This window comes from Triplophysa dalaica, chromosome 3 (genome assembly GCF_015846415.1).
Source record: "Triplophysa dalaica isolate WHDGS20190420 chromosome 3, ASM1584641v1, whole genome shotgun sequence".
NCBI lineage: Eukaryota > Metazoa > Chordata > Actinopteri > Cypriniformes > Nemacheilidae > Triplophysa > Triplophysa dalaica.
Window position 1 is genome coordinate 13,044,957 of NC_079544.1, and position 17,041 is coordinate 13,061,997.

The 17,041-nt window shown below is 37.2% G+C and overlaps 1 protein-coding gene across 1 annotated transcript in view; it reads right to left on the reverse strand.

Annotated features, from left to right (window-relative positions):
• The window catches only part of slc44a5a (solute carrier family 44 member 5a), a 51,902-nt gene extending 35,844 nt beyond the window's left edge, over positions 1–16,058 (reverse strand). The window contains exon 1 of the mRNA XM_056744388.1: positions 15,852–16,058. Coding sequence (XP_056600366.1) covers positions 15,852–15,888 — 37 coding nt within the window. The 5' untranslated portion in view covers positions 15,889–16,058. The remainder of the gene's footprint in view (positions 1–15,851) is intronic.
• Positions 16,059–17,041: the final 983 nt, after the last annotated feature.

Genomic DNA, 17,041 nt, shown 5'->3' on the forward strand with positions numbered 1-17,041 from the left:
TCTAGCTACACATATAATATAAATGACATCCAACCACATATAAACCGTAATCTTGTAATGATGGTAGGCGTTCCATTTGCAACAAATGATGAACGCTTTTGACCAATCATAACAGACTACACCATCTGCCCAATCACATGACACAAGGTTAGCGGGTAGGAGGGGCCAAGATGGATGAATCGCGGAACGAATCATTTGAGAGTCAGTCAAGAAGTAAGGTACAAATAACTGCCTATTATTACGACATTATAGTGTTTTTACACATCGTATTTACATAAAGTTGTTGTTGGACACTCCATAAACCAAAGTAGGACCTTAAAAACATATGCTACGTTCTCTTTAATAAACATTGATTGATTTGATTTGGTGAGGAGGTTTATAGTTTGGGACATGAGAGAAGAGAACAGCAATGATGTGGGTCTGGAACCAGCTTCACCTTTCCAAACTCTTACAAAAACCTTTACTTGGCTTATTACAAAACTGATCTCAAATCAGTTTAAAATGAAATCCCTTTGAAGGGTCTGACATTTCTTGTAGCCAGACAGTTTGGGTCAACCTTGGTTAGTTGGATCTTTGCCTGATCAAGATTGAGTATTCTGGTCCAACAAGTTGCTTCACACCGACGTGCCCCCGCCCTCAGACAGGATTAAAACTCTGATTGGCCAGATCAGGGGATTATGGTGACCAGCAGGAGAAGCACTAGCCAGGCACCTGAGCAGATGGACTGGACTGACAGAAGTTCCTGAATGTTAATGAATGAGAAATGTGACAACCAAGCAAAATAAATCCCAAACCTGCCATATAAATTCAGCATCAACACATGTCAGCGGCCATATTGATAAAGAATCATGTATATATCAAGTATTAAAGGTCTGATGAACTGGGCTTGTTTTTTGTTTAATACTATTATATGAGGTCTACTTATGATTTACATCCAAAAACATCAAAATCAATAAGTATAGACTATTTTCTACTCCGGTATTGAGGCCAGCTCTGCACATTGAAGACACTTGTTAATAAACGGCCACCGCTTTTATTGGATAGCAGTTTGCATAGTTGGAGGCTTCTGTGAATTTGGTTCGAGACTTAAGCACGGGATGATTGTACTCAAATTGACTGACTTATTTCCCAGATGTGATGGCATAGTTTCTATATAGTTTCTATAGCCTATACTTGTATTGCGTTTAATGATATATGACAGTACCTGTCAGCATTTGAGACCAGTGATCACGAACCGGACAAAAGATCACTGCGATCGTGGGTCTCAAATGAGTTTCCATGATAAATAGCAAAACAGGAGACTCCCGATAACTTATGGATATCACCCAGCACCCGAAATAATACCAAAACACTTCAAATCAGCCTTTTTCGCAAACGGTGTATAAAACCTTGAAAAATGATATATGAGCCCACCAAATCACAGAGATGGCGATTCGCACGGGCTTAAAATGACAGACTGCCTCTGCAATTAATACAAATGACTAGAGGTCCCCATGTAATACTAATCTTGTGCGAATAGTGCTCAGGGAACATCAAGTGATCTCTAACAAAGCAATAGTGACGCATAGTACAAAAATGTTCTAATCACATAAGATTGCTGTGCCATTCCTATCGGATCCAATATTGAAGGCACAGCACTGCTTTTTAATTAATAACTCTCCACAAATTCAGTGTCAATTTCTGCCTGTTCACGAAGGAATCCTCTGAGAAATGAAACCAACAAACGCTCCCTGTTTTTCCCACATGAGCTGGAACGTATGTAAAAATAAACTTTAACCCTAAATTCCTAATATCGGAATCCGTAGGAAGGTTATGCAGCGACTGTGTTCTTCCAGAATCAGGGATGGCACAATATTTAACTATCTTTAGCGGCATGTTTGTTTATTGCTTGCTCGCTTTATCTGGTTCCGCCCCACTGGTTCAATCATGCACGAACCAGAGGGGGGGCTAGAGATGTAGTCGTTAATATTTTTCTGTGGAGGTGGTGTTCAACCTATTAATGTCGCCATGGATAGGTGCATTCCAGAACCTGGCGTTCGCTGGGTATGGTGTCAATAACAGATGTAATCTCAGTAACAAGGGCGTTTTCAGTTCTGACACTTACATGATGTTCGCATGAACACGATTCCCTCTTATATTTCACAAAAACTCTACGATTCTGCAAAACTTGTTTTCTTTCGCTTGCAGTTTAATCCTTTAATAAACTTTTTTATTTTATGTTTGCAATGTCATGCACACTTTCACAAATGTTATCCTGAGCATGCAAATCTTTCGGCAGCATTTAACCTTCATATGTCCCACTTTATAATTTAGGCATTGAAGAAATCTCTTTTGTGACTTACTATTCCTGTAGATACTATAGGTAGCATTATATAGATATAGAGTGATAAAACATTAAGGGCTCCTCTGTAATGAGATTTTATCCACCTACAGCCTCAACATCCATCTAGAAAAAGATACCTGATAGATTAGCACAGTTTTGGCTCACTGAAACACACATATCAACCTGACAATGACAAATATGTGTTCCAATGAGGTCTATTAGACCAGAAGAAATCTATCCTTTCTAAGCTATCTTTAAGAATTCCCATTCATCTCAATGGCAGTTGACTGGGCGGGAATTCGCTATTTTAATTCTGCCATCTTTGCTCATAGGCACTCAGTTCAGAACACATGTTTTTGAGCCATAAATATCATGTGACTATTCTTAAACCATAGATTTCAAATCCGAATTAATGTATGATTTTAATATGAATTCATAGCTCATCAATAAAGAAATGTGCTTCTTGCCTGCAGGTGTATGGACAGTATCTATCAGCAGGAGAAAATGCAGGAAAATGCTTATCAGCCAACCTTGAAATCTTAATCTGTTCCACAAAACCAACATTTTAATATTATTTTTTCTACAATTTCAGAAGATGACAGCACAAAATTACGACATAATTCAAAAGCATTTGCAAAAGTCTGTTTCTTGCACCTTTAGAGGAAGGTGAAAACTTCATCTATAAACACCTGTGGAATGAGACAAAGAAATGGTAAACATTTTTCAGATGTTCATTGCTGTAACACTAGGACAAGGCTGTTACTTGTTGAAAAATAAATTTGATACTGGCCTTCTCCTGATCAATGTAATAACATCATATCATTGCTTCTTCTGTTTTGGGTCAAAAGAGAGGATTTCACAGATCACCCTTAAATGCATACAACTCTTTTCTCCTGTCTAGAGGTGACGCACCCTGCTGCACTGATAATAACCTCCATCTCCCTCCTTAGAACTGGGTCAGAATGAAATGTTCCCTTAGAGTAATATTACAGGATTATAGCAAGCCTGTTCTTTATTGAATGGAGACAGTTTGATTCATAACATATCAAGCAATTCTTCCAAGAGCAAAATCTGCTTTTTAAGTCTCACAGGGATGTACTGTCTTAGCTCTCAACAAAGCCTGAATTATTTCACACTGTGCCTCTGAGCATGAAGACTGTTTATTGAAAGCAAGTTAAAAACTTGCTATGGATATGCGGTCTTAAAAAATTAAGAAACAACTTAAAATGTATTATTTTTTGGATTTTCTGAATTTACTTTTTTAGGTATGTGTTTAAGTAAAATGACTGTTATCACAACTTTCATGCGTTATTGCATTCTTTCAGTCTTTCACATTGCTGAAAGGTGATGTTATGTCATTCCTGAGGTTTGTTTCTCCACTGGAATATTCAAAATACATGCAGAAATGCTGATTAATGGCAAAAATACTTTGATCTCTTAATTTTCTTTTTTTTGCAAGGCTGTATTATCAGCATCATCATTTGCCTATTGTGAAGTTACTTCCTCTGTTCCACATAAAAGCATTGAGCTATTATGTAACGGAGAAGAAACAGAATCGCATGCCCACATGTCATATCCCTGACAGACTTTTCATCTTTCGCTCTTTACCGAGCACAAAAAGTTTAGAAGAAACATGACTTATGAATCAAACGATGAATGGTTGTAAAATAGAAATGTCATAAACAACAATCTAACTGCATTATATTAAAATTTACATTCCTCACTGTGATGTGCAGCTTGGATTGGCCTAATATAATAAAGGAGACAGTGTGTCGGTTATAAAAGCAGAGAGAAATAAATGAATAACTATACATCATTCACCCTTCATTGAGATTCAGTTTGAAGCACCGAGATCCAACCTGCGGCATTAGTTGCAGTTTGTTGTGGAGTAGTTACATCTGTCTATCTTGCTGAACCTCGAGGGGTTTAAGAGAGCAAGTTTTGAAGTCAAATTAACCGCCTCAGTCCACAGATTTATTCTTTTAGATTCAAACAAAAAGCAATAATTATTATATGCATTATATGCATGTATATAACTTTGCAGTGACATTCACTTCTTATTAAACTGTAATCTAATCACCACAGCAGATGATGAAATTTGACAGATGTAGAAGGGAAATATCAATGAAAATATTTGATAAGATTGATGTAAGGTAATAAAGATGACTAAAACTCAATGGCTGTCTGTAGAAAAATTATGAAAAACAATTGAATAGATTTAAGAGCAAATGATGAATATAATCAAAAGGCTGAAAAAAGCACATTTATTTTTAAGCTTTCACACATTGAGTCTAAATTTCTGTTAGCGTTAATGTCTAAAGATGACTGCCAACTAATAAAACCTGAGGCTCAGTTCTGCAAAAAACATTAGGTTCAATCTCTCCCTGAGAGGGGAAAAGCAATGTACAACAAGTCAGAGCACTGCCTCCCATATCACTGTGAATCTGAGATAGTACAGTACAGTTATTACAATGTTGTTTTCCCCCGAGAAAACATTCTCAAAAATAAAAGTATGAAAAAACGTAGTACTGCCAGACACCCTCTTGCATGCTGTATTCATGCTATATATTAAATGTTGACTGTTGTAAAAACAAAAGATCTGCACTTTGCAAAATAAATACAAATGTACATCTGGTATACTAAAAGAGTCATAATATGGTACTCATAGTCATTTACAACAACTCTTCCACCTTTCACAATTTAGCATCTGACAGATTATTATATCTATGCATGGCTGTCAATATACGTTTAAATAAAATTCAGGACAAATAATACAAGATATCATTAGCATTGTTAACTGCAGTACTTTTCATACTGGTCCAGGTTGGTTTATGGCCTGGTGGACCCGGATAGCAATAACCCTATTCATTAAAGTAGACGAAAGCACTGCACCTTTTCCTGCAGTCAAAACACAACATGTTCAGCTGGCGTAATTTGTTACTCAATGAATATTCACATGAATGCTCCATATTTCTGATGAAATTAAGCCAACAATAAGAACAGAAATGCTTTCACTTGCCGTCCAGCAGAATGAGGCTTCAGTGGAAGTACAATGGACTCTGTAGCATAATAGGGCGGTATTTGTGAAACGTTCAACAGAATAATGCAGCGATTTGGAACAACATGAAGATGAGTAAATGATTTCAGGATTGTTTCATTACATTTGTACATTTGCATTATCAAAGTACAAACAGGCCGAAATTAACTGGAATCTTACATTCATGCACCCTTAAAAAACATCATGAGAGAAAGACAGATGGGAGGTAGAGAGACAGAGCAAAAGAACAAAGAGGACCGCACTGTTTTGAACAACGCATTCCATCCAAAACACTAGAGGAAACTGCTGCAAAACTAATTGCTTGATTTGAGCTTGCATTTGCATTTGAGCTTGCATTTCCATAGCAGTGGGGCTAGTAAACTAAGTTATATCACAACACACAAGAGTAGAGAGTGAAACAGAGAAAGCATGCGTCATGAGCAAATACTAGCACCATGTCTACACTGAACGCGACGCGACGCGACAAAAGACAATAGAACGCATTAGAACGTATTATAATTTAACTTTTTGTCCACACTGGATACGGCCAACATAACAATCTCATTAGAACAAACCGTGTCTCGTTGGGCCGGTCGCGTCCGGTGTAGACACGGTATGAATGATACAGGAAAGAAGAAAGCTCTTCAGTCAACCATGATTAATTCATTCCACAATAACGATACAACAGTACAATAACAGCTCTCGAGATGAAGTGAGTATATTCTATAAAAAAATAATAAAACTTCTGAGGTTACTGACACTAAAGCTTTTTTATCTTGGACTTTTTTCCTGAATTACAGATGTGGTGTAAGGTAGAGCGCTTAACCATGTGCTTTGGATGACATCAAGACAAGCATTATGGCAGAAAGCACAATTACGTCTGTTAAGCCTTGCCCAACCAAAACCATACGCTAACTGCAATAAAAATCACCTCAATACCTTGTTCATAAATACGAATTAAATGGAAAAGAACTACATATGCTGATCATTTGCTGTATGAAATGTTGGTCATTGATGATTAATGATGTGCATGCATATTACTTACACTGATATATGAGTGTATATATGCATTCAGAGTACTTGTATTTGACAGATAGGTATGTAAAGATCAGCAACCAGGTGTTATAACATTTTGAGTAGCAATTTCTGCGTAACCTCACATAACCTTACAAATGCGAAATCTGTTTCTATCCCCTCCAAGTAAGTAAGCAGATCAACGCTATAGTGAAAACACCTGCTTCTTGTTCTAGTAATTGGCGAGGAGACGCTTTTAAGGCACGACGGAGGAAGCAAACGGAGAGAGAGAGACGGCTGAGAAACGTCTCCCAGGAGAAGCCTCGAGACGTTGTGTCCATGACTAAAAGGAAGGAATCTTACTCAACGAAGAGCTATAAATAGACAGCGTGAATGTTTGATGCCGGAAGTGAAACCGGAAGTAACCAAATAAAAGATTCTTGCGTTTCTCAACCCCGCCTCCTTTCTTCCTCAGAGCTTGAACTTTGTTACACACTGCTATAACTTTCTTTCGTTGTAATGAATAAGCTTTACAGAAATTACGTCGCTCACAAGTCTTCAGAACCGATTTGATCGATACGTTTACCACTAACGTTTCAACATAACACCTGTCTTTGGACCATGTCTCAGGTTTAGACGCGAATATGTAAACAACAGCCGCTAACATGCAAAACACATTATTTAAGAAAGGCGATTTAAAAACGATGTGTAATCTTTACTTCATCCGGAGATGAAGCTTGATCAGTTGGTACTGATCCACTTTTGAGAAACTTTTTTTTTTTGGGCGAAACCCATGCTACTGACGGGCCACCGGGTCCTGTAGCTTAGACATTTTCTGGGATTGCGACCTTCTAACGTTACCATTCCTATAGAACATGTATAGTAAATACCTTGTTCTTTTATTAAAGACAAACTAAGTAACATATGTCATTTCTGTCACTACATGGTATCGGGTTTACAATTATCCTCTGCTCTCCTTATCGAGTTTCCCCCTGATGCACGCAAACACACAGACTAGTGCGTGCACATACATAGGTAAGGAAATTTGTTGCGTCAACCACCTGAAAAGTAAGCAGATAAAAATATTTGCGTTTTTAAACGCTCCCAAGGTGTTTTCACCCATCTTGGCTTCGTTCCACATAATAAACCATACAACATCAGACTATTTGTGTAGTTCAAATTGAGCAACGTCTACATAACATGGATGTACACATCACGCGCATGTGCATCGTCCACCAATAGAACAGACATAGGTTTCTGTGTATGCTGAGAGAAAAAAAGCAATTCAAGCATACGTACAATTAATTTATAAAGATATTGATAATGTGAAGTTGAAAATGTCCCCTTGGATACTACGCTAATCTGTGGTTTCTATGGGACACGGATATGATTATGGGATTTGAAACATTCTAACTGCAGCGTTAAACAGCTTTTCCACGTTGTTTATTATCAGCAACAAACCAACTGCCAGCAAGTCACGCCATCAATCAATGACCAGTTTAGACCCAAACACCTTGGACTGGTCAAAAGCGAGCTACCATGCTTCAAAACAGAAGTACTACTTTACAATGTATCTTTCAGCAGGGATTTTACACATCAGAACCCAAGATGTCCTCTGGGAATCAAACAATGAAAAATCTCATTCAGAAGGTGTCTCAGGAGCCCTTCTTACATTGACAGCACAGAGAAAGACAGAATGTCCTGACAGACCCAGATAGGATATGTAAAATACCCATGCATTAGTTGTGTGACCTCCAGAGGTGACAGGAGATGAAACTAGAGCAATGTGACTGACTGTTTTAAATGCCTCTGGCATCGATATTTAGTGTTATCATAGCTATTGACTTCGTTTAATCTACATTGTTTGCATTTGACAGAAAAATCTAGATAAACTTTATATGACAAAGCAAACAATGTTACAGATTTAAAATATGTTAGAATAGTGTTCATTTGTGATTATCCTTATAATACTGTAGGTTGATTCAGAAGGATAATTTTCTCTCTTACATCCCCACAGATAAACACAACACATGTTGTGGGTGGTTGTTTTATTAGAGAACTATGAAAAACAAAGGAACCAAGTCTCTGGATCAGCATCCACATCTCTAATTACAGTACAAAACAAGACTGCCATTAAACTACAGCTTCAAAATTATTGTTCGGATTATGAGTGCAAAAACAAATAAATTAAAGCGACCAGGAGATCTTAACTCATTACACCCAGGAAAGGTCAATAGCTGGTAGACTTACAGTGAGACTTCACATTAATGCTGTTCATGGATCTGATGCAACAAAACTGAAATCAATATGCAATTAAGAGGCAGAAAGTGATACAACTTCTTCAAAAGATTCAGCACAATTGAAGCGCTAAGAACTACCTGACATAATGAACTGAGGTCACACTAGAGTACATCTTGAAAAATGAGAATAATAGGAAAGACCAGAACAATGCTATAGACCACTTTGGAAGATGTAAACAAAGCTGGTCCAGAAGGTAGTTTTTAACACTGCACATAGGTTTGAACAAAATACAACCAACGGGATATTTATAACTGAATCAAAATGTAAAACAAGAATGTATTATTGTAAGATATAAAAATAACTAAAACCGAAAGTTCTTCTGGTGCAGTGTTGACATCTTGCAAAGTGGTCTATAGAGATTCCGTTGGCTAACCTTAATTATAATTTCTGTATATTTTAATTATTCTGATACGAAATAAAAAAAAACTATATTTGGTATATCTACATATAATTGTGTCTAGTACTACAAAATAGAATACATTTTTTTAATGGGGCCTAAATGCCTAAATAATTTAGAAAATAAATAATGCTCTTTTGGTGCTAGCATATTCCTGACAGGGTTACAGTAACACAAAAAAGCATTTATAGCCAACATCAAAGAAACATTGATAAAATTCATATATCATTAGATTTGAAGTGCACAAATTATTGTTGGGAATTATATTATATATATGTAATTGTCAAAAGAGCAAAAATCTCAGAGAAAGGTTGACTCACTTCAACCCAAGGCAGCACGAATTCAACTGGGTGTCAGATGAGAAATAAAGGAGACAAGAAAACCCAAGACTGCGGTCGTCAGTTTGTGCCTTTTGAAACTCAAATGAACATGGATGAGATGAAAGAGGAGAAGACATGGGTCAAAAAGCAGAAACACCTTTAAAAGCAAGAGGCAAAAACAATCCAGCACCAGATTCTGAAGAATCTGTAATATATTCATAATATTCACAGGAGGGTAAAAAGTCGGAGGCAGAATGTGGTGTAATACTCAAAGGCAGACAGGAAAGGCACGCGGATGAGGTAAGAATGAGAAAATAGCGAACGGACGTGCTAAAGGGAAATGCCTTAAATGAGATTTAATAATTGACTCATATTAGAAGTCATAAAGCAGAGGTTCGTAGAAATTCACAGAGGTGATTTACACTGGCACATATATATTAGCATGCAAAACTCTTGAAGTGAAATTAATTCACAAACCAATTTTTTGTGAATTCATTATTAAACTCAAGCCCACAAAGTTACATTACACTAGGACAGAAAAGCATCACACATTAACAAAAACCCTTGAGTATATACAGATAAGTAAATCAAACAAATAAAAATCGCGCTTGAAGTGAAGCTATTTTTAAAGAAATGCTCCAATGTACAGGACTGAAACAGTACACAGTGTTCAGTCCATAACCCTTTTTGCGTTTACTTTCCCTGACAGTGCAGTATTTCTACACCTTGCTTTTCGCACCAATAAGTGATGTTATGTAAGTCCTCCAGATATGGGAATCTGAAATTCAAATCAGAATCTACTCTGGCTGTTTCATTGAACGGCAGGAGGTCAGCCATTGCCAACTGCCTGCAGTACGAGTCATTTGGTAGCTCCTGCTGTCATCTCATTAGCAAGCCTGTGACCGTATGTGTCACATCCTCCACTCTGCCATGTGTCAGTATATCACGGACATTACAGCATATTTTCATCGTTTAGCCACTGTAACATCCTGCTAGGCTAGACATGCATTTTAAGAAAGTCTTGACGGTAGAGATTACCTCAAAGGTAAGGTTCTGTTGTCATTCACTTTCTCTCATATCATAAATGTGGGGTTCTCATATGAAGTCACCTTTAAAGGATAACAGGAGTTATTTCAGGCTACTAGTACTACTAGTATTTTAAGCCCCTGTTGTAAACCGTGATGCACTTTTACTCATCTTTATGTGTATTTTTTTCTTTTGCCTTTTCTTCTCTCAAGGCTGTTCCACAAAACTTTCCTGTAAGTGGGTTTCTGAGAACCCATGTGAGAAAAGGCTAGTAATCGGCGCAATTTAGGACCGAAGTAATTTTCCCTTTGCCTGCCTCAAAGCAGGATGGCCAGAAAGGTAGAGCTTTTGTTAAGCTTTCCCGCTGACAGCCCATAGCAGAGTAGAGGCAGACTGCTGCTTCAGGATTGAGGAGCTGACCAAAACCCAGTGATTCGGCATCACTGTACTCCACGCTACAATAACTCAAACATACACTTCACAAACTCCAGATGCGCACAGACTTTAGCCTTACAAGAGGGATCTGTGTATCCATAGGTAACACCATGGTACTGTTATACAGAATACTATGGTTATGATATGTATTTTATTTACCATATTTATGTACCATGCTATTTATATGGTATCTCAAAGATAACTACTTCTGTCCAAGGGCCTGCTGGCAAATCTAACATTAACTATATAAATGGAAGCTGAATGCATATGGTGTAAAATCATTAAAGATAAAGTAACACGCAATTACTGCAATCTCATATTAATCTTGACTACCTATACAGAAGCATTGCACATTTCGTATCTTCGAAGAGTAATTCGTTTGATTAAATTTATAAAAGACAGATAAAGCTTTAAGATAATTTCAAGAAAAAGTCGTGCTCCTGGAGGCGCGTTGGCAGGGGGGGGGGCGGAACTACAGCACGAGCACACAATACGTCATCACATTGATTCACTATAAATTTGTGTTGTTTACATTATGCACGTGGACACCGAATGCCAACAAAACACAAACATATGACTTAGATTGACTAAATGCATGCAGTTTATGTCCGGCATCTTTTAGCACTGGGACTTCGCCATATATCAGTTTCAAACGATCTCCAAATCCAGCCTTATATATCCACCGTTGATATAACATTCATCACCGAAATGCAGTGAGCAAACAAACACAGCTAATCTTCCGTAAGCCGAGTGAGGCAGCATTGATAGGCGTGCTCTTTCTCACGCTGGCTGGCGCAATTCGGTAATACGGTACACCACGGTAGTAAAAATGCATGGTAGAGTTATTGCGGGCACGTCAAATCACCATGAAGAAAATGTGCCTCATCTCTCCTTTGACTGGGTAAAATAACACTCCTTTTATGCTATGTAAACGTCATACACAATCGCGCACTTGGGTATACCTGACTTGACAACAGCCTAGAACAATTATTTTGATTTGAGGTTCACGATGAAATGCAACACAATTGTATCTTGCCACAGAGTGCCGCTTTTAAATGTCTATTTAGCTATATAAGCTATCCAACTGCTTGCTATCTGGATAAAACATGAATAAGCACTATTGTTGTACTGCCACAGACAGGTTATTATTTATAATGAATTGATGTGTCAGTAAAATTACCATTTAAATATTAAGTCATGAATATTGTGTTACATGTGTATTTGACTATGTATGATAAATAAACTATGGCTTTATCATCACCATTACATGTGTTCACGTACCAAAATCTAGCATGGAGTAAAATATATTTAATAAAACACCTGACAAATTACCAATATGCTGTACTTTCTATTTTATTTCTTATTATTGGTTGATATTTGAAAAAGTTATTAAACTTGTTTTTGACACCATAACACTGATATTGGATTATGTTTTTGTAATGCATTTCATCACCGTAATACTACTGTCTACCGCAATAAAAGCTTAATCAATTACCGCCACATAAAAATGTACAACCAGCACAAGTCTAATGATGCATGCTTTTCCGGGAGAATTGTCCAATAAGGCAATTGTCCAATAAACCAATTGCCTTGCATTGGTTTTGTATTCGCACAATAGAAGTGAATGGGTACTGCTGTTGTTTGGTAACGATAAATCTGAAGAACAAAGAAAGTTTTTAGAATTTTCCTTTTTGTGTGAACCATCCCTTTAACATACAGAAGCTGATTTTGTTCTAAATACCTTATTTAACCTTGTTTTCCCACTTCCCCCTCGAGATAAGGATGTGATGTGTTGCACTAGTGTTGCTACATCAATTAAGTACTAGCAAAGTGTGAAGGCCACACTCAGGGGTCTGAAGACATAGAACATAATATGTTAGCAGTCCAAGGGGAGGAGCATATTCCCTATCCCACTCTCTCAAACAGAACTCTTGTCTGCCCTTTCTAAAAGATGAATGATATATATTAACAATGAAAGACATCTGAAATATTCATCCTGCAGGAGATGCAAATACCAGGCTTTATGCACAGATAAAACAATTATTCGCAAGTCAAGGACTGTAGGGATGGTAAAATCAGGATATTTCTACCCTGTGAAATCTAAACGGCCGACTCTATCTTCTTGAATATGCCTCTTACTTTTTATGTTTAATAATAATTCATAATTCGTTACATTTGTATAACCATTTTCTGGACACTCATGGAAGCGGGGGATCTTCTCAACCCACAATGTGGTGTCTGGAATCACTGCTAAAGTCTCAATGTTAAATGAAAAATAATTATTACGTTTTAGTACAGCATCAAACCTTTGGTTCACTTCCCAAGTTTAAATAAAATTGTAAAAGTCAGACTGTGACACTATAACTTTGTTTCTCAATGTGACTTCACATGTGTACATCTCTGATCTGATAAATATCGCAGATTAGAAAAGCCCTATGCGGAGCAGCCCAGAGAAAGCTGAAAAGCTGGATTATCTCCTTCTGTCAGCCAAGGAATACTGTCTGACTCTGGCTACAGCAAGATAAGACTTGACTGACAAAAAGAATTACCATTAATTTGCTGTCCTCTCTTATATCTTTAGTCACCGAGTACTAGTGATGAATAATATTGGTGACTTTGATGGAATGTACTCATATGTACCTCCTAAGAACAGTAAGGAGATGTCTACACAATGACTTCTACTGTACAGCATTAATTGCTCTAAAGGCAAACAGAGAAATAAAATGCTTGCCAAACACCACGTAAGCAATATTTTCTTACAGTTGAAATTGGGGTTTGGAACTAAACTTTGCTGGATAGTGGATCTGAAAAAAAAGAGATGAAAATCTCTAATGTGTTGTCCTTTCAAGTATATTTTTTGCTTATTAATAAAGTGATAGTTCACCCAAAAATAAAAACTGTATGACTTTCTTTCATTTTTTATGATAAATGCCATTTTAGGACTAAACTAACATCAACAGCCTCAATACTGTATACAGACTGTAACTGGAGTTACAAAAATGAGCATTTACATTGATAGTGTAAAAATAAATTCAGCTATTTTAATTCTAGAACATGAGCAGGTTTCATCTCTTACTGTGATTCACTGAATTATAGCTCACTAACGATTCTCTGTAGAGAACTAAACCTTCAGGGGCTTTGCGTTCTGAGCATCGGTGGTCTCACTCAGACCATGAAGTGGTAATTTTCTCACATTGAACATTCCTTAGCCATGGCTATGGATTTTCAAAGAGGCGTAAGACGTCACTTACTGATGGCACGTCATGAAAATTTTATCCTGTGGTCCCAAATTTGCCCTCTTGAATTATTTATGCTCTTTACTGCAGTCTGACTAAAAATAGATACATCTTGTTTTTGCTTAGTATAAAGACTTTAACACACATAGTGAAGCTTATGAAAAACGTTTTAAAAAAATTATTGACTTTCACTTCTAGAGCCCCTTAACGTATCTTTAAAGTAATCTTATAGCAGCAAAAATTATTACTCTTATTATCAAGAGTATAAAGCAGCTGTCAAAATTTTATGCGAACACGAACCGTATGAACAGAACTAAAACACATCAGAAGACATTTGCTAATGGCCTTCCAAGAAATTGGAGAAAACATTCGCCAATGGATCTTGTTTGTGATAAATATAGTACTGCACAAAAATACCATGAACATCTAAAATCCACATAGCTTCCATTTCAGAAGTGATTTCCATTTAAATGATAACCGGAAATCATTTTTGAAGTCAGTGTCAATGAAGGAGCCTAAAAAAATGAGTATGCTAATGTACAGGTTTGAAAACCAAGTGACCTTTTCTCAAGGTTTGCTTCCTTCCTGCATATTTATTCCTTATGAATATTATATAAGAGTTTTCTTGAGCACATTGGTTGATCACATGGACCAGCCGGCTCCTGAGTGCAGGCGTTCACAACAATTACAAAAACTATACTGAAGAAATTATCTACCAATAAAATGATACCAACAGTCCATAATCTAATAAAAAATGACAACATCCTTCCAAAGGTTTGGTGCTTTTAAATAAATCTGTGTCACTCTTCCGTGGATTTATCTAAACCCACGAACAGGACCATGCGTAGATTAGAGCTACAGCATATGTGCCTGGTCTGTCTGTATTCTGAAGCAATCACCAGACAAGCTCTACTTTAATTACATCTCCTGTGACACATGAGAATTGGTGCCAAACTGAAGTGATTTAGTGAAAAGCAAAGCTAAAATTACATAAATGTAGAGATCTTTAGCACTGTTATAGAAATGTAAATGAGAAAGCGTAGTTTACATAGCCGGCATTGAACAGAAGCTGTAATTCCAGTAAGGAAAGAATAACTGTAGTCATAAGTGTGCAGCAACAATTCCAACAAAACAATAATTGATTCATTGAATCTTAAAGAAGTTTGAAGATAAAGATATAATATTTTAAGTACTTAATTAAAAACACCTCAAGAAAAGCAAAAAGAAGTGTCCTCTGCTACAACATCCTAAAATAACACATTTTTATATTATTTCAATGCATTACTGACATAGGCTGTCGAAATGTGTATAATGTGTGGACTGTGGTGTTAATTGAGATATTTCATAATTGAGAGGTTTCATGTGATAGGCTACTCTGGACTCATCTTCTATGATTTGCTGAAAGCCTGAATAGCACATAAAGCCCTTGGCAACACGAAGTTGCTATTTCCCCTGTTTTAGGCATAGTGCATATAGCCGTACTGAAATTGAAGGTACATGCAAACGATGAACAATGATACTGCTTATTAAATATCCATTATTAACTATGAATAGCACAATATGTGGAAGTGTGTAAAGGCATTAGTTGTTTCCACGTTTGCATTAAAAGGCACAAATCTTGACTCGAATGAGAGACTCGACAGGACGAAATCATTAAATTAATGTTGCAAGTTGCCACTGCGGGGAAAAAACAACCAGCACGCGAAGGGAGATTTAACGATACATATTTAGGGCACCAAGTACGCTGTGAACAGCAACTTACCATAATACGCCGACGGGACTTCAGATTTTCTGGCCATCTCAGCGTGGACAGACAAATCACGGGTTGAAGGGTTTGCAGGAGCAGAATAAATTGACAAATAAGATCAATCTCCAAGTTTAAAAGCTTCCCTCACGCGACTGACGCCTCAGTGATGTTTACAGAGAAGCGTCATAAAAACGTGCGGAGCGCGCGACGCTCTTCACACTGTCTGTCACTGTAGTGAGCCAGTCCGCGCACTACTGAGTGGGCTTTCGAGCAAGCAAGTACTGCAACAGTGCAGTAGCTACAAAACATTTACTCCACTTATAGTAACAAATGCTCTTTGCTGAATGATACTGCCATGTTAAAGTTTTATATAGTTTTTTTTTCAATTAAAAAAAACATTTAGCAACTTTTGGCAAAAGTGCAGCTCGTATTTCATAAAGACTAGCAGGCTTTATGCTTTGTCAGACATGGGCTATGCTGTGTTTACTAGGCTAATGTTTTGTACATTCACGTTTGTTGGTCTTTCACGTGTGACTGTAGCGCATTCCCGTGGCAAAAAAGGAACATTGCCTCACAGAAATCAACGTTATACAGCAATCTGGCAACCAAAGGAACATTTTTGCTTGGTTCTCGTTTCTTTGTACTAAGATTACTAGTTAATATAATATCTCTAAGCTGTTTGGTACACCGTAGTGTTCTGCTCTATGTGCTGCTCTGGTCCAGCCCTGTTGAAAAACCAGCATATGCTGGGTTAGGTATGATTTGATGGTGGTTTGATCCTCTTGGACCAGCACATGACCAATTTTAACCAGCACAGACCAGCATATAAACATATCAAACTAGCATATGCTGTTTTTATTCAACAGGGGGTGCTTTGAATATATTTTCTGAGACTGTCAGATGAGCTGTGGAATGAGATGATGTGACGGCAAACAATAAATGGAAAACCTGTCTTCCTCCCAAAGGTCCATATGGTCCGCTCAATCTCAAATCCAACTTTAGCAACTCATTTAAATCTCTGCCCTTTTCCAATTTGCAGTTTCTCTGTTTCTTCTGTATCTGTGGAAAGTAAAAAAAGGCCAGATCTGAGGCCTGTCTATCACTTGGTGATGGATGTTTGAAGACATAAATGTGGCATTATGCATTCTGCGGGTTCAGTTCTTCAATGATTTCAAAAACTACTTTTAATAAAAAGCTCAGTGTGA